General features: G+C 36.6%; 2 protein-coding genes and 2 pseudogenes across 3 annotated transcripts; 1 reads left to right on the top strand and 3 right to left on the bottom strand.

Moving 5' to 3' along the window:
• Window positions 1–331: 331 nt before the first annotated feature.
• LOC148209184 (uncharacterized) lies at window positions 332–3,967 on the bottom strand (annotated as a pseudogene).
• A 223-nt stretch (window positions 3,968–4,190) lies between these two features.
• LOC148209183 (uncharacterized) lies at window positions 4,191–5,871 on the bottom strand (annotated as a pseudogene).
• Window positions 5,872–10,653: 4,782 nt separating this feature from the next.
• On the top strand, window positions 10,654–15,627 carry LOC111022315 (retrovirus-related Pol polyprotein from transposon RE1). 2 transcript variants are annotated; one of them, XM_022299489.2, is made up of 2 exons: window positions 10,654–12,201; window positions 12,381–12,767. In XM_022299489.2, exons 1-2 carry the CDS (start codon window positions 11,064–11,066, stop codon window positions 12,419–12,421), a joined length of 1,179 nt encoding a protein of 392 aa, XP_022155181.1. In that variant the 5' UTR covers window positions 10,654–11,063; the 3' UTR covers window positions 12,422–12,767. The 2 variants fall into 2 exon arrangements, with proteins under 2 accessions (XP_022155181.1, XP_087974165.1); XM_088118039.1 differs by having other exon boundaries at window positions 11,180–11,320; window positions 12,381–15,627.
• Window positions 15,628–17,549: 1,922 nt separating this feature from the next.
• Window positions 17,550–18,206, bottom strand: LOC111022317 (nuclease HARBI1-like protein). The gene is made up of 2 exons (XM_022299491.2): window positions 18,089–18,206; window positions 17,550–17,995 (listed from the first exon to the last, which is right to left on the bottom strand). The coding sequence occupies exons 1-2, from the start codon at window positions 18,189–18,191 to the stop codon at window positions 17,550–17,552; spliced, it is 549 nt and encodes a 182-aa protein (XP_022155183.2). The 5' UTR covers window positions 18,192–18,206.
• Window positions 18,207–18,499: the final 293 nt, after the last annotated feature.

The raw sequence follows: 18,499 nt of genomic DNA, 5'->3' as shown, positions 1-18,499 counted from the left end.
GAAATGTGCAACGTCTCATCTTTTGAAACCGTAGGAGCAGTAGCTAAATTTGCTAGGGCATCTGCCTTTTTGTTCTCTGAACGAGGAACATGCTCTAGTGTTACACCATCAAACATTTCCAGTATTCGTCTCGCATAAATGAAGTAAGGCTTAAGGTCTTCGTGCTTCACATCATACTCCAGCAGAAGTTGGTTGATTATCAACTTCGAATCGTCGTAGATCTCAATGTATGTTATTCCGATTTCTATGACAATTTGAAGTCCTATGATGAGCGCTTGATATTCAGCAGCGTTGTTTGAACACAATTCACCAAGTGTGAAGCTATAGGGTATCATATGTTTCTCAGGTGAGACAAAGACAACACCTGCCCCCGCTCCATTTCTTCGTCATCAAAGTACATGGTCCAAGGTTCCTTTATTTCAACATAGAATACTTCTTCATCAGACAAGTCCTCGCAAAATTTCCAATCTGATGGGACTGGATGATTCGCTAGGAAGTCGGCCAATGCTTGCCCTTTCATTACCTTTTGCGGTACGTAAACAATATCGTACTGTTGGAGCAAAATAGCCCATTTTGCCAAACGTCCAGTAATGATCGGCCTAGACAAGATATATTTCATCGGATCAGTCTAGCAACTAGATGAACCGTAAAGGCTTGTATATAGTGCCTTAATTTATCGACGGCGAAGAAGAGAGAAAGACACATCTTCTCAATTGGAGAGTAGTTTAACTCAGCTCCGATCAAGGTTCTCCTCAAGTAATAAAGGGCTCGTTCTTTCCCTTTTTCTTCTTCTTGCGCCAACAACGCTCCGAGTGATCTTTCTTGCGCCGTGATATATAATATCAACGGTTTTCCTGCTATGGGTGCACCTAAGACAGGTGGATTAAGCAAGTATTTTTTTATGCTTTCAAAAGCATTTTCACATGTTTGATCCCACTCGAAACTTGTATCCTTCCTCATCAATCTCTGGAAAGGTTGGCATCGGCCAGCTAGGTTGGAGATGAATCTCCTGATATAGGCCAGACGACCCTGAAGGCTTCTTAGCTCATGTAAGTTCCTAGGTTTTGGCATTTTTTGAATAGCGTCAATCTTTGACTGATCGATTTCGATTCCCCGATGTCTTACAATGAAACCAAGGAACTTTCCCGAGGTAACTCCGAATGCACACTTGAGAGGATTCATCTTTAATTGATACTTTCTCAAGCGATCAAAGACTACTTTTAGATCCCCCAGATGATATTGTCACTTTTTGGACTTAACCACGAGATCGTTAACGTAACATTCAACATGTTTATGTAGCATGTCATCAAAGACCTTTTGCAAGGAACGTTGATAAGTGGCACCTGCATTTTTTAGTCCGAAGGGCATTACCTTATAACAATATATCCCTTTCGGAGTTCGAAATGCTGTCATTTCTACGTTTTTGAGTGCCATCCGAATTTGATTGTATCCTGATGATCCATCCATGAAAGATAAGGATTCATGTCCTGTAGTAGCATCAACCATGATTTCGGTGATTGGTAATGGAAAATCATCCTTGGGACATGCATTGTTTAAGTCACGAAAATCAACGCACACACGAAGTTGGCCGTTCTTCTTTCTTATAGGAATAATGTTTGCTATCCATGTTGAATATTTCACTTCACGGATGAAACCTGCCTCTATCAATTTATTGACCTCAACTTCAATTTGAGGTATAAGTTCTGGTCGAAATCGACGCTGTGCTTGTTTCACTGGCCGATATCCTTGTTTAATTTCAAGGTGATGAACTGCCACTTTTGGATCAAGTCCTGGCATTTCTTTGTATGACCAAGCAAAAATATCTATGTATGTGATGAGTAGGTTCATATATTTACTTTCTTCATCACGAGTAAGTGACGCACTTATGAAGGTTGGACGCGGATCTTCTATCGTGCCAAGATTTACTTCCTTAAGTTCGTCAACTGTTGGCTGATTGCCATCTTCTAATGATGATGGGGCTTCTTCGACATATTCTTCAGATGTTTCAGTGTCTAAGGCCTCTTCAACAGTAACATGGCAACATTTGGCCTTATCTTCCTCGTATTCTTCACTCTCATCCACCGGTTTCGTTAGGATGATAATATGCGACTTTACCTTCAAGGAGCCCTCCGTACTTACAAAAATACGACTCCTTCTTCTCATTCTGGAGGGAACACTACTACAGATTTCTTTGTCACCTTTCGTCTCAGTAAGTTGCCTCTTTTTTTAAGCTTCTGCTGTCCCTTCATGTCCCAGGCGTTTGAAAACTGACGGAGAACATTTGTCCTTATTTTTCGCTGGTGTAAAGCTTAGTCTTCGAAAAACTGAAGGTCGTTTAGAAGAAATAGGTAAACGTAAGCTTCCTTATCTCTTGTGACCGTGCCTAACCTCTGAAAAGCCGAAATGCGCGTAGAACTAGAAGCTGGATATGAAGCTTCTTCTTCTGCAGTACTGGCACCTAATCTTTCGAAGATCAAAGAGCGTGCAACTGGCGGTCTAATGCGATCTAACGCGGAACCCCTTTGGTTAGCACTTTCTTTATTTTTTTCAAGGTCGTCAGCTTCTTCTACCGTAATATGGTTCGTGTCTGCGACCTTCGCTTTCCCTTTTCTGGTAATGCGAACAGGCTCTGGTGATTTATATCCAAGGCCTGCTCTTGAGGTAGGTATGACGTAACCCTCTTTTTGCAACTTCTTTTGGGTTGAAGAAAGTTTGGGTATTTCATCGAAGATCCTTAGGCTTTTAAACTCAGTATGAGTTGTAAAATTATAGCCTGCTTTAGCCAAAAGCTTATATGCTTTCGGGTCAAATCCATCCTTCGTTCTCTTCTCAGGCAAGATCACCTTTATCTGGTCGTCCTCGGGCTTTTTAGCTTCTTGCTTTGTTATCTTTGTAAGAGGTGTGGTGAAGTTCTCTTTCAAGATTTCTACATCACCGATAGGTTTCCCGAACATTTCGTAAATGGTGATTCACCCTTCTTTCGCCGAGATAAAGGGACATAGCGAAGGATAGGAGCACTTGGCACTTTCGCAACCTTCGAAGCCCATAACTTTGTGGCGCTAGTAGATGTTTCATTCTTTTGGACATTACAAGTATTTACTTCTTTGATTAATCTTTTGGCTGAAGAATCTTCTAGTTGTTCCAACTTAGGTTTATCACAGCTCTTGATCAAAGGGATTTCTGTCGGTATAGTTTCCCTTATAACCTCAGTCTTCATATAGAATTTCGCATCTGCAAAATGAGACTCAGCCTCTGAGAACGGGTTTGTATCAGCTTCAATTTTCTTAATGCCATCTTGATAAAATTTGAAACATTGATGCAGTGTGGACGTTACTACTCAATTTCCATGAATCCAAGGGCGGCCTAATAACAACTTGTAGGTGGTCCTTGAGTCTATGACATGGAATAGAGTGTTAGCCTTTAAGTCCCCAATGCTGAGTTCAAGACGGATCATGCTAATTGCTCGCTGACCACCTTGATTGAAGCCTTGGATCACTAGTTTACTATTTGATAACTCTTCCATCGAAATGCCTAGTTGTTTCATGGTTGACTTAGGCATTATATTGATAGCTGAGCCATCATCAATAAGAATTTGGTCGACCTTTTGTTCCCGAATATATCCTGAGACAAATAATGGTCTGTTATGGGGTTTTAACCCAAGCAACAAATCTTCATCTGTGAAGTCAATAGACGTACAACATGAAGCACATGTGTTTGCTTGAGAGGCCGGAATGTCAGAATCTTTCAATGCTTTAACAAGAGCATTTTTTACCTCTCGAGGAAGCGACAACGAATCACTTATATTGAAAGATGACATACCTTCTGACTTTGTCGTTGCTTCTGTTGAACTTGTAGAAGCATTGTCATTGTCAGTTATAGTGATAGTGTGACAAGAAACTATTTCAAAGATTTCCTCTTGATTATCATTAAGGAAACTCGCTGGAAAGAAATCTTCCAAAGTTATCATTTGTCGAGGTTGAGAAATATATTCGTTCTCTTCCACGACCAGCTTAGGTTTCCTCAAACTTTTATTTCTCTTTTTCTTCTGAGTTCTGCTTCTTCTTTTTTGGTCTCGATATAGGCGAGACTCTTTCTTGAAGCAATTTTGTTTTTGCTTTTTCCGACGAGTTACAAGAGTCCATTCTCCTTCTCTATCGTCTGTAAATTCGTCTTTTTCTTGGAAGTTCTTCCTATGAGCCGTATGTTGGGATGAATGGCCATAGGTTCGAGGTCCCAAATTGGATCCAAACCACTTTGTCGTCATGAAATGAGATTGTGGACGACTGGCTGCCAGAACTTGGGATTATCGCAGCATGATTTGTTTGGGCCACTTCATCAAGATCCAGCTCAATCTTCTTTTCTCGAGCGAGCTTCAAGATTCGTTCTTTCAAAATGAAACATTTTTCTATTAGATGACTAACGACTCGATGATATACACAATAGTTAGGATCATTTGTTTTTCCCATTTGTTTGGGTCGTTTGCATTCAGGGAGTTTTATGAGTCCCTTTTCTAGTAGTTGCTTTAACATATCTGCAAGGTCAGAATCTGGAAAAGGATAAACCTTTTCTTATCTTTCTTCCAGAGATGGGCGACGTCTTACATTTTCATCTTGTCGCTTTTTTATCTTCTTTTCTTTTTCTTTTCCTTTGGAGGAAAATTTGAGAGGGATCGTATTAACAACCATAGATTCCTTCATAGAACCTTTGGAGATCTTCTCCGTGCTCTTCATTTCCTTTTTCTCTTTCTTCACATCTGAGACCAGAGACTCTTTATTACCTCTACTAGCAATACTTATCTCCATGTCATGAGCACGAGTTGCTAGTTCTTCAAATGTGCAGGGTTTTATCCCCTGAAGGATATAAAGAAGACCCCAATTCATGCCTTGAGTGCACATTTCCACAGCAGATACTTCCATGAGTTTGTCTTTGCAGTCAAGACTTAGAGCTCTACTCTCCACCGGTTGATATATTCAACAACCAGTTCACCTTTTCTTTGTTTGTAACTGGTGAGCTCCATCATACTGACGGTTCTCCTTGTGCTGTAAAAGCGATTCAAGAATTCTCTTTCAAGCTGTTCCCAACTCTCGATTGTTTCAGGTTCGAGATCAGTATACCAGTCAAAGGTGTTTCCCTTCAACGTTCCGACGAACTGCTTGACCATTTGATCGCCCTTGTGCCAGCATTCTCACAAGTTTCGACAAAGTGGGCAATATGATGCTTGGGATTGCCCTTTCCATCGAAATGCTGGAACTTTGGAGGTTGGTATCCAGCAGGCATTCTTAGATCATTAATCCTCTTAGTATATGGTTTAGAATACAAGAGGGAGCTTTGAGAATGTCCGCCGTATTGCGCTCTGATCGTGTTCGTAATCATATCTTGGAGCTGCTGAACAGACAGTGAAGCGATCGAAGTGGAATACTGCGATTGATTTTCTTGAGCGATAGTATTTCCCTTGTCATTTATCTTGAGAGCAAGGGTTTGACTCGACTCAGCAACATCTTTATTTTCAATTTGATTCTTCAGGGAAGCGATTTCATAGTCCCTTTCTTCCACCGTCTTCATCAGCGCAGCGAGTTTCCTTTCCATTTCAGCCATGCTTTCTTCCGTGCTGCTTGCATCGGCCATCATAACAGACATCACATCGATTTCTGGAATTTTCTCCAACTGAACAGAGGAAGGAGCAGACTTAATGAACAAAGGATTCTCCTTGATAACGACCCCAACTTGAGTAGGTTTCTTCATCTGCTGCAGTATTTTCTTAGCAACAGCTGGAGGTGTTTGCTCTTCTCCTAACTGGATTTCCTTTGAACGGCTACGGGTGATCGGTCTTGTGTAAGAGGTATTGCTCGAAGAAGTTTTCTTAGATGTCATTGTTTCTTCTTTCTTTTTTTCTCGAGAGAATTTTGAGCCTTGGGAAAAAGATGAGAGGTAGAGATGGTCCCACTGGGCGTGCCAATTTGTTCACACGAAATTTCAGGAGAAATTATCTTTCGTGGAGTTGAACTTTTATATTGTTTGCATGTGTTGTATAGTGGATTCAATCTCTAATCCTTGTCCTCTGATTCTTTCTCTCGAACTTGATGTGAATATCTATGTTATTGAATTTAGATCGAAGTTATATGTTCTTCAAAAGTTTTCAAGTTTTCAAGTATTCAAAGTCTTCAAGTTGGTATTCGAATCTTCAAGTCTTCAAAGAGTCTTCAATTTGGTGTGAATTCTCTCAATTCTGAACCCCCCAAAATGAATGAGATCCCCTCTATTTATAGAGGTTTCCATAAGCTTTGGTGGGCCATTGGACTTGGATAATTTTGGGCCAAGCTCAATTCTTTAAATGGATTTATTTAAATTTAAATATTAATCCCCTGTAAATTGGGTTTTGGGCCAAGTTTGTGAACCAAATCGATTCCAAGCCCAATACTCATATGACCCAATTACATATTTTAATTGTCAAATTATCTTTAATTTTAATTTAGGGTTAATATATAATTAATCCCTAAATAAAATAGATAATGACGTGGCCGTTTACGATTGGCCCAAATTTTTTGGGTCTACATTCTTCTCTTCTCTTTTTTTTTTTTGGTTTTGGTTATATAGAATCTTCCACCCTCTTCTCGCTTGTGTTTCACCCCTTTCAAATCTTCCATCTTCTCTTTTTTTTTCTCTTGGGTTTTATGAAAAAAACACCGCTTTCAGATCTTCCATCGCTTCAGAAGCGATTTCGATTTTGAGATCTCGCTTCGGTGCTCTCTCGCTCTCTCTCGCTCTGGGTCATTGTTTTTTTTTCTTTCACGTAACGATAGGGGGACACTAAAAAAAATTTTATAACTAAATTTTAAATTTGATACTTTCACATCATTTATTAGAGATGAAACAAAGTAAATTAAATTTTAAATCCAATCATAATTAAAATTAGGAGATCAAAGGAGAGATTTTAAGGAAGAGAAAAAATCTTAAACAAATTTGATTTAAATTTCAAATTTGAATATGAATACACTAAAATGAAGGAGATTGACGAGAGATTAAGACACTGTTCCTTAATTCTAATTTTCAAATTTTTAATTAAAAAATCTTTAACCCCTTAAATTATTTGTTAATATTTTTTAATTTGAATTTGACCAAACTATTTCGAATTTTATTTATTTTTCCATTGATTTAATTTAGTTTATGATTTCATTTAAATTAACCAAATTTTATTATTATTACTATTATTATTTAGATAAATAAGAAACGACATTTTATTTGGGAATTTCAAAATATTTGAAATTATTCACTTTATAAATTGATAAATATTCATTCAAACTTAATTCAATAATTTAGGAAATTTATTCATTATATAAATAGATTTTTAAGGAATTAAATTAAATTCGAAATCACAATTCTCTCTCCCCTGTCGCTCTCTCCCTCATCTCTTGCTCTCCAGCAACGTCTCCGCCGCCGTCACTGTCTTCTTCTTCGAGAAAAGAATGTTGGAGCATACAATGATAATAGAAAGGGATTTGCTAAATATTTTGAAAAATCTAAACTTATCATAGGTAGTTTTTCTCAAGGATTTTGGGGAAAAGGATAACACAAAAGACCAAGGAAGTGAGAGAGAAGAAGAAATTTCTTGAAAAAAGGGAGGGAATAAGAGAGAAATATAAAAAAATGAGTGGAGGGATAGTGAAAGTAATTTAGTATCCATGTGATGTTAGAAAATGTCTAGAAAACATGAGTTTTAAAAATTAGGGTGATTAGAAAACAATACTGCTTTTTAAAAATATACCTATTCAGCCAAAAATCTCAAATAAAATGTGGGGAGAAGCTTGATCACGAGAATTAGGGTGAGAAGTTCAAATTTCAATAAGAAAACACAAGCCACAAAAGTCCAAGTATACAAGATTATTATTTTGAGAGAGAGAAAATCAATGATTTTGGAAACAGAAATCCTGAAAATAACTATTAAAAACAGAACTCTATTATTATTTTCAATTTGAAAATTGAATCCAAGTTAAGTCAGTACCTCTTGATTTTAGATATATGTCAATTAATGCTGACTTATGCACGCTCTGACTTGTAAATTTAATAGGCTCGCTTTGTAACTTTCGATTTTTTGTCTCTGTTCCATCTTTTTTAATAAAGAAAAATAGAATTACATAGTATCCAACACCCATTGATGCAATAATGATAATACAATATTTTTATTTATAATGAAACAAATTGAAAATAGAAACCAGAAACAAAATATTTTTTAATGAGAAAAACATTGTGCTAATTAATCTAAAATAATATTAATTAATTTATTAACATTTTTAATATAAATTTTTAATAAAATTGAAAATGAGAAAAACATTGTGCTAATTAATCTAAAATAATATTAATTAATTTATGAACATTTTTAATATAAATTTTGTATAATTATTATTTTACAATCTTGTTTTCAAAATTTCATTTCCTTCACAGAATTCAAAAATAATTTAAAAACAAAGGTATCAAACACTATCTCACGCTTCCCTGAATCCATTTGAAACAAAATATGAATGACCAATCTAGAATTATGAATGTGTTCATCTAATTTATCGCCAGTAAAATAGGTCGCAATCTACTTCCACATCCCATTATAAAAATAGAACCGACCATAAACTGGTAAAATTAGATCTATTCTCAAGATTTAACCTTATTATGGATGTACATAAAAACTACTGCAAACAAAGCATTTATAATTTTGGTTAAAATTGCATGAATTTTGACTCGGGATTCATGCAATCTTAGTTGAATCCCCACGATCTTGATTGAATACAAATTTTGATATGAACAGAGCATTTATAATTTCCATATATATAAGAAATCATGTTCCTCTAATTAAGATTGGCCATCAATTCTCTCTTTTGAGTTTCCAACCATGATCCTCCTTTCCAAATTACTTTCGTCGCATCTTCGCACTTAGAATTTCTCGACAATGACTTCCTCATAAACAACGAGTTGAGTTGTTTATAAGAAAATATAAACAGAACCAAACTCAATGAAACAAGAATTCTATTTTAACACGCTGTATTTAGAAAAGACGTGCCCCCACTTGCACTAGGTTGTTCAGCACTCTACTCCCAAGATACACACCCTCCAAGAGACCTTGTGTGCACCTAAGCTTTCACCAATCCCACTTAACTTGTATGCTCATAAAATATAAGAGAAAGGTTTTGGAGAAGGAGATGTGAAGCTTGTATTTACTTCCCCTCTACAACCCCTCTTATATATATAGTATTTGAAGAGACTAAAAATAGGTTTTTATAATTTAAAACTTAACCAACCTTGCTAAATCACTCATTGGTACGAGGGAAAGACCAAATCAATTTTCTAATAAAAGAATAACAAATTAGTCAAACTTATAAAATCTTTTAATTTTCCAACAATCCCGTACATAATTAAAGATTTTCTAAAAGTCTAACACAAGTGTGTTTTCATTTTGAAGGAAAAAGAAAAGAGCATTCTTACTATGTAATAGGTGTAGGTACCTTTTGAGTTTTAACCTTCACTTAGTGTAAGTAAATGTACATTTGAAATAAACTAAGTATTAAATCAGGTCTTTGAGTCAAATTTCCACTTATCCCACACATAGTACAAGCAAGTTTGGGATTCTAGTCAGTTTTGCGCCTTAGACAGTCATGCGCACATATCACGTTTTCATGAGTGTTTTAAGGTGTAGCCCAAACACCTATTGTGGCAACCCCACCACAACACTCATATAGGTGAAACCTCCAAGGGTTATTTGTGATCAACACCCTGCATAATACATGTCTTGGTTTCATTCAGAGTTAACTCTTTTTTATCATCACAATTATGAGCACTACCACCATAGGAATGAGACTCGGAGTATTCTTCCATTATTATAACTAGTGCTTCCATAGTCACACTCCAACATTGTTGTTACCCCTTGAACCTCTTTCATGGGATCTCCAATCTTGGAGGGTTGGTGTCCATTGTGGTAACTATCTTATGGGCTTTAGTCTCATTCCCCTTGATGCTTCAATAACTCGTTTGTGCGATAAACCTTTTGTAAACGGATCCACTAGGTTTTCTTGAGACCTGACAAAGCAAGAGAAATCACACCATGAGAGAATAATTGCCTAATAGAATTATGTCTAATTCTGATGTGCCTAATTTTAACATTATAGATTTTATTATTAGCCTTAGCTATGGTAGCTTGACTAACAATGTAAACGCACGGCAGGATTACCATTTAGAAAGAAAGGAAAATCAGCAATTAGACTTCTTAACCATTTTGCCTTTTTATTAGTTAAGCCTAAGGCAACAGCTTCCATGGTGGATCTAGAAATTAATGTTTGCTTAGTAGATTCTCATGTTATTGCACCGCTACCCAAACTAAAGATACAACCACTAGTTGCTTTAGTTTCATCTGATTCAGAGATTCAATTAGCATCATTGAATCCTTCTATTACTGATGGAAATTGATAAAATGCTATTTATCTTGTTATTCTATTGGTGTAGTTTTCTATTTTCTCTATGTAATAGTTGGTTGCCTTTTTACCTATTGTATTGCTCCACGTATTGAGACTCTTCTCTATATATTTAGAGTCTTGTACCTTTTCATAATATGACTTGAAATATTCTTATTTTGGTACTGTACGGACTATGATTTTATACGGTATCAGAGACCTCAGGGTCCTTTTCTTCTCTTTTCTAACGGCGTCAATGGCAGCTTCCTCATCTTCTTCTTCCTATTCCTACTCTAGTCGCAACTCCAAATCACTTCCGGCCGATTAATCTCTCAACTCCAGTTGCACCTCCATTTACTCAAACTCATCATCTTCGTCCGCCTGATTTCATCAACACCAGCCCACAACAAAATCAATTTCCTTTGTCCAATCAATATCCATACCAGTACCACTATCCATATCTCCCATTTTACCCACAAACTTTCTTCCCTTCAGCCCCATCACAACCGCACCAAAATTCCTTTCCTAATCCCCCGATTTCATCACAACTGCACCAAAATACCAGTACAAATCCAGCGCCCGATATTTTCCACTCCCAACCCAATCCCTCATGTTCATCCTCAGCCAGCCCCGATGCAGTTTCCGCCTCCGACACCAAATTTCTTAGCCCAGCCTCCAAATCCGTTTTCGGCAAATCCCTTTCCCACTCTGCCACAACCTCTAAATGTTAAACTTAATGACAACAATTTTCTTCTCTGGAAAAACCAGCTACTCAATGCTGTTATTGCCAATGGCCTTCGGGGATATCTTGATGGAACGATAATGCCTCCGCCACAATTTTTGGATCACCATCAGCTTCAACCAAATCCTGCCTATTATGCTTGGGAAAGGTACAATCGCCTTTTAATGTGTTGGATTTATTCTTCTCTATCTGAAGAGAAAATGGGTGAAGTTGTATCTCTTGAAACAACGCATGACATTTGGTCTTCTCTAACTAGAGTTTATGATTCTAAGACCACAGCTAGAATTATGGGCTTAAAAACAGAGTTACAAAATCTGAGGAAAGATGGATCATCTGTTAGTCAATATCTAGCTAAGATTAAAGAGATTGCTGATAAATTTGCTGCTGTTGGTGAACCTCTTTCCTATCGTGATCATTTAGCTCATGTCCTAGATGGTCTAGGGAGTGAATACAATGCCTTTGTTACATCTATTCATAATAGGGCTGATTCCCCTTCTTTAGAAGATGTTCGCAGTCTTCTTTTAGCCTATGAAGCACGTTTGGACAAACAGAACACGGTCGACCAGCTTAATATTGCTCAGGCCAACCTTGTCAATCTTTCCCTTCAACACAACAGTAAGCGCCCTCCTCCAAAGTTCTCATTCCCCAACCATTACAAACACTCTTTTCCTAATTCCCCTATTTCCGCTGCTCAATCTCAAAGCATACTCGGTAAGCCACAAAGTGTTCACAAATGGCCTCCCAAGCCCTCTAGTTCCAAAATACAATGTCAAATTTGTGGTAAACTTGGTCATTCTGCTGCTGTGTGTTATCATAGAACCAATATTGCTTATCACAATGCTTCCCCTCAAGCTCTTTATCATCATGTTCAACCTTCACCCACCCATCCATCTTCTGGGCATGAATTTCAACACCCTGATGAAAGCTGGTTTATGGATTCCGGTGCCACTCACCATATGACTCCGGACTCCTCCATTCTTTGCAATCCAACCCCTTATAGTGGTGGTGAACAAGTCACAGTTGGAAATGGTAAGAAAATGTCTATCTCTCATATTGGTTCTTCTTCACTGTCTTCTCCTTACAAACCTCTTATTCTACACAATGTTCTTTACACACCTGCAATTTCTAAGAAATTAATTAGTATTGCTCGTTTGTGTAAGGATAATCAAGCTTTTGTTGAATTTTACTCCTCTTATTTTCTTGTCAAGGATCTTCGGTCCAAGATGGTTCTTCTTCAGGGATCGCTTGAGGATGGATTATATCGTCTCTCTCCTGGTATACAACGCTCTGTTTCCTCTCCACGTTCCTCACCCACTGCTGTTTTTTTGTCATCTGTTCATTCTGCCCCAACTTGGCATGTGAGGTTAGGTCACCCTGCTGCTTCCACTCTCAAGCAAATTTTGTCTCTTTGTCATATTTCTCCTTCCAAGGATCATGTTCCTGATTTTTGTAATTCATGTCAGTTAGCTAAGAGTCATCGTTTACCTTTTAACTTGTCCACTACAAAAACTACTGAACCCTTTCAATTGGTTCATTCTGATGTATGGGGACCTTCCCCTCAAATTTCTGTTAATGGAGCTCGGTATTTTCTTTTATTTGTTGATGATTTTACTCGTTTTTCTTGGTTATATTTACTTAAGTCTAAAGATGAAACTTTCTCTTACTTTTTAACCTTTAAGTCTTTTGTTGAACCCAATTTGGCAAGTACATTAAATGCCTTCAAACTGATTGGGGGGGTGAGTTTCGTCGAGTATCCTCCTTTCTAAATTCTCATGGTATTGACCATCGAATTTCGTGCCCTTATACTCCTCAGCAAAATGGGAGGGTAGAACGTAAAAATCGCAATGTTGTTGAAATTGGTCTTTCTTTACTTGCTCACTCTCATTTACCTTTAACCTTTTGGAGTTTTGCTTTTCAAACAGCAGTTTTTCTTATCAGTAGGTTGCCCACTCCTATTCTTAATTCTTTCTCCCCTTACCAAAAGCTTTATGGCTCTATACCAGATTATCATTTACTTAAATCATTTGGGTGTGCCTGCTTTCCTTTTCTTCGTCCTTACAATTCTCATAAACTTCTTTTTCGTTCAACGGAGTGTCTTTTCATTGGGTATAGTTCTCATCATAAAGGTTACTTATGTCTTGAACCCTTATCTGGACGGATTTATATCTCTCGTCATGTTGTTTTTAATGAATCTAGTTTCTCGTGTGCATCTAAATCCTTTTTCTTTGGTCCGGTCAAACAAATCTCTTCTAATTCTTCTTCTTTTTCCCCTGAGCCTTTTCCCATTTTTCCCACTTCTTCTTCAGCTTCCTTGCCCATTTTCCCTCTTTCTACTCCTCATGGTTCAGCGACTCCTTTGTGTCCCCCTGGTTTTTCTCCTACCTTTTCTCATTGTGACAACGTTCCCCATCACACCACCACATTAGTTTCTGCAGCACAAAATTCTTTCCCTACTACTTCCATCTCTCATCCATCCCCTACCATCAATACTAGCCCATCTCCAATTATTCCCTCTCCCACTGCCATTTCTGAAAATAATGAATCTCATGTCCCTGCCATCCCACAAGCCCCACCTCAGTGCCAATTCCACCCCCTATCACCAATGTTCATCCTATGATTACACGAGCCAAAGCCGGCATTTTTAAACCTAAGGCATGGCTTACCTCTTCTACCATTTCTCCGTCCATTACAAGTGAACCCACCTCTTTTCGGACTGCTGTTAAATGTGTTGAATGGAAAGATGCTATGGCTAAGGAATATCAAGCTTTGGTAAGTAATGGTACTTGGGATCTTGTCGAACCATCACCCATGCATAAGGTTATTGGATGTAAGTGGGTATATAAAATCAAGTTACGACCAAATGGTGAGATTGAGAGGTATAAAGCTCGTTTGGTGGCTCGAGGTTTTGACCAAGCTTATGGGATTGATTACTTTGAGACCTTTAGTCCAGTTATTAAGCCGGCCACTATTCGTGTTGTTATTTCTCTTGCCGTTCAGTTCAAATGGCACATTCGACAACTTGATGTCCATAATGCTTTTTTAAACGGTGATCTTCAAGAGGATGTGTATATGTCTCAACCCCAAGGTTTTGTTGATATAGATAAACCTTCTCATGTCTGTAAATTGCGAAAGGCGTTGTATGGATTGAAACAAAGCCCTCGTGAATGGTTCTTGAAACTGAGTACATGTCTAGTTCAGTGGGAATTTCAAGCTTCGAAATCTGATACCTCGATGTTTGTTTATAATAAGAAATCTATTTTGGTTATAATTCTGATTTATGTGGATGATATTCTGGTTACTGGTAATAGCCTCTCCTTTATACAGCACTTTATTTCTTCCTTAAATTCCATGTTTGCTTTAAAGGACTTGGGTGAACTATCTTACTTCTTGGGTATGCAAGTCCTTCGATGTGGTGATTCGTTGCATATATCTCAACATAAGTATTTCATTGATCTCCTACAACGAGCGGATATGGTTCATTGTAAGCCTCTTGATACTCCGATGGCTACTGGTAAGGTACTCTCTCTTAATGATGGAGAGTTATTTCATGATCCATCTCTTTATCGTAGCATTGTTGGTGCTCTTCAGTACTGCACTCTTACTCGCCCTGATTTGAGCTTTTGTGTCAATAAAGTGTGTCAATTTCTCCATGCTCCAACTGTAGTACATTGGCTTGCTGTCAAGCGTATTCTTCGCTATATTAAACATACAAATAGGCTTGGAATCACCTTTACATACTCACCTCATCAGGCTTTAACTTGTTATACTGATGCTGATTGGGCCAGTTGTCCAGATGATCGTCGAAGTACCAGTGGTTTTGTATTTTCCTTGGTAATAATTTAGTCTCTTGGTCTTCATCCAAACAGAAAGTTGTATCTCGTTCCATTGCCGAGTCTGAGTATCGTGGAATGTCTAATGCCACTGCTGAATTAATATGGCTCCAGTCTGTTTTGTCGGAAATTTGTGTTTCTTTATCATCGATTCCTTTACTTTTGTGTGATAATATTAGTGCCACATACTTGGCTGCAAACCCAGTGTTACATAAACGCTCTAAGCACATCGAAATTGACCATCATTTTATTCGAGAGCGAGTGCTTCGCAAACAGCTCTTAGTTCGGTTTGTACCCTCAGAGGACCAACTTGCTGATATCATGACGAAACCTCTTCCTACCCAGAGGTTCAGTAGCTTACGCACCAAGCTCACAGTGCTTAGCCCGGCTTCGCTTGCGGGGGGATGATAAAATGCTATTTATCTTGTTATTCTATTGGTGTAGTTTTCTATTTTCTCTATGTAATAGTTGGTTGCCTTTTTACCTATTGTATTGCTCCACGTATTGAGACTCTTCTCTATATATTTAGAGTCTTGTACCTTTTTATAATATGAGTTGAAATATTCTTATTTTGGTACTGTACGGACTATTATTTTATAGAAATTCATTATAACAAATACCCAAATCAGAAGTACCTTTAGGGGCCATTTGTTTTTTGGGAATGTAGATGCCCGACATCTTCGGATGTCCGGAATCTCAGATGTCTGGAATTTAAGATGTCTGGAATTCAAGATAGACACGTTTGTTCTGTAGGAAAATTTGTAAGGATATTCGAGAATATTTGGATAGCGACGTTTGTTTTGCAGGATTTATTGGTGGGAATGTTGTAAATTTATCTAATGTATGCCCCTACGAATATTGATATAACTTATACATTAATTTTATATAATTTGTATTTATATTGGATTTGTTTTTACTAATTTAGTATTTTCTTGTATGTTATTTTGTACTATAAATTAATTCATTTAATATAAGATTTTTTTAAAAAAATATTAAATATAAATTGTATTTTAAAATGTAATGTTTTTAAAGAAAAACAATTATATAATTGATGTTATCCTAAAATAAAATTTTTTCTAATTCATGGTTCACATACAAACAAAAATCAAAGTTTGAAATATATTTATTCTCCCAACAACTAAAACTATCAAAAAAAAAAAATGAAACTTAAGTCAAACTTATTCAACAACAAAACACAAAGTGAAATTCTCCACACAAAACATTGTCTACTTGTTGACTACCCTTACCTTGGAATAAGTGTAATATAAATTCTCTTCGGGCAATGTAAAAAAATAATGAGTCTGGTCAAGATCCTTTGATAGGAGTGAACCTGCTCGAATTCTTTAAGTATCTGTCAGTCCTTCAACATCCATACGTTCAGTAAATATGTGAGTTCTCATTTTAGAAATAATAGTTTAAGTTTCAAAATAATTAGTTATCTTATCAATATTTTCAGTCGTTTTCTGATAGAGGTCATCCATGTTCTCCAAAGATTTAGTCACAATTTCAACTAATTTATCTTCACGCTTTACCTTTTTTTTTTTTTATGATTTTGTAGAAGTGTCAGATTGAGTTGGAAGATTTGAGTCAGGATCATCCATAGACATGGAATCTACCTCATCAACCCCTCTTTGGGATGAGGTAGATTCTCAAGTGGGTGCGACACATAACAGTCATTGAACTCATCCCACATCCCATGACTTGTCTCCATGTCTACTTTCTTAGCCATATCTCCTGGTCCATCAGCTCCAAAACCATTAGCTCAGTCTTTGCCAAATATTATTGCCATCTCATCATCTAAGTATGAGAAAGACTTGTTACTCAACCCTTTTGCAGTGGGGTGACTCTACAACAAAAATTATGTAATGTAATATTAATGATTAAATGATATTATATGGAATCCAATAAAATATAAAATATCATATTCAATTACGTACCTTGACCCAATCATCGAATACATCTTTCGAACAATAAATACACTTCTCTCGTTCATTCCAACCAAAACCACTACAATTTAGCCCTAACATTTCTACAATTGAATTACATTGCTTCTTCAGTAGTTTCACTCTTCATTCTATATGAGGTTGAGCCTTCACCTCACATCTAGACAACTTTAACTTCATCATTTTCTCTATTTGTTGTAAATAACCTGAACTAAACGTTCCATTATCACAATGCCATTGACTTGAATTCGCTAATTCCAACCGGCATTCAACCAACTTCTCATCATTTTCTTTGGTCCAAACATGTTTCTTGTTGGAATTCCATTTAGATTGATCATTGTCTTCCATGTCTATAAGTTGTAAATTCATAATTAATATTTAAATAAAATACAAAATACTAACATTGATATGTAAACTACAATACAGTGACACACGTTAACATCTATATAAAACAAAATTAAATAAATAAAATAAATTAGAATAACAAACATTTTAATAAGCTTGGTTATGAAAGATAATAATTAACAATAATAACATAACAATTAATAAAAATATCCCAAGTCAATGAATAAAAGGGCAAAAATCCTAAAAATATAAATATTTACTAGCTCATCTTTAATCTCCATTCATCATACATCTTTCGTGCTAAGTTATCTTGCCAAGCATTCCACTCATTCGATGTCTCAACATAAGTGATAGAGTCTAATTCAGTTTCGTCAAAAGTATTATGAACCAACTCATCTTCTATTGGATCGATGGGCATTTCTTGACTAATTAAGTTGTGGAGCAAACAACAGGCGATAATTATCCTACATTGAATTTTTACAGGGTAATATGACTTTGATATAAGAATAGCCCATATTCCTTTAAGGAGGCCAAAAGCCCTCTCAATTACATTCCTTGCAGAACAATGCTTCATGTTGAAAAACTCCTCTGGTGATGTTGGTGTATAACCTTGTCGCCATTCATTTAATTGGTAACGTTGTCCTCTATATGGTGTTAAAAACCTCTCTCCATTTGTATACTTAGCATCACATAAGTAATGAAATCCTACAAACTCAAGGGATTAATTAGATAAATTAGAATTCAACACATATTAATCTATATGAGAAAATCCAAATTATTCATATAGTTAGTTACTACCTTTGGGAACTATCAATCCATTCCTCCTTGATACAGCATCTCTTAAAACTCTAGAATCTGAAGCTGATCCTTTCCATCCAGGCAAGACGTAAATAAACTCCATATTTTGGCTACAAACAGCCAGCACATTTATGGCTATTTCATTTTTTTCTTGTTCTGTATCTAGGTCTATCAACGACACTAACATTCACTTTAATATATATCTCATCTAATACTCTCAAGCAATTTTGAAAGAACATAAAGAATTGTTTTAACCCATTTGAATAAGTATCAATAACAATAAATCTTTAGTTTTAGTACTTCAATTTCATACCTCAAACCATCTCCACCTTTCATCCAATGAACTTGCAAGTACAGGATCCGATTTTTTGAGTAAACACTCATGTTGGCGCAGTTCTTAACTTCATTGAA

Source organism: Momordica charantia (genome assembly GCF_013281855.1).
Source record: "Momordica charantia cultivar OHB3-1 chromosome 9 unlocalized genomic scaffold, Mcharantia_2.0 BLBB01000009.1, whole genome shotgun sequence".
NCBI lineage: Eukaryota > Viridiplantae > Streptophyta > Magnoliopsida > Cucurbitales > Cucurbitaceae > Momordica > Momordica charantia.
Note: the sequence above shows the minus strand (reverse complement) of the source record. Positions and strands in the feature narration are given on the sequence as shown.

What these genes read in the sequence shown, in the direction of transcription:
- LOC111022315 (XM_088118039.1), top strand. Translation starts at nt 13,786, where the DNA reads ATGATTACACGAGCCAAAGCCGGCATTTTTAAACCTAAGGCATGGCTT.
- LOC111022317 (XM_022299491.2), bottom strand. Translation starts at nt 18,191, where the DNA reads ATGGAGTTTATTTACGTCTTGCCTGGATGGAAAGGATCAGCTTCAGAT. An exon ending in TGGATTGATAGTTCCCAAAG is followed by an intron (nt 17,996 to 18,088) that starts GTAGTAACTAAC and finishes TTGAGTTTGTAG; the next exon opens with GATTTCATTACTTATGTGAT.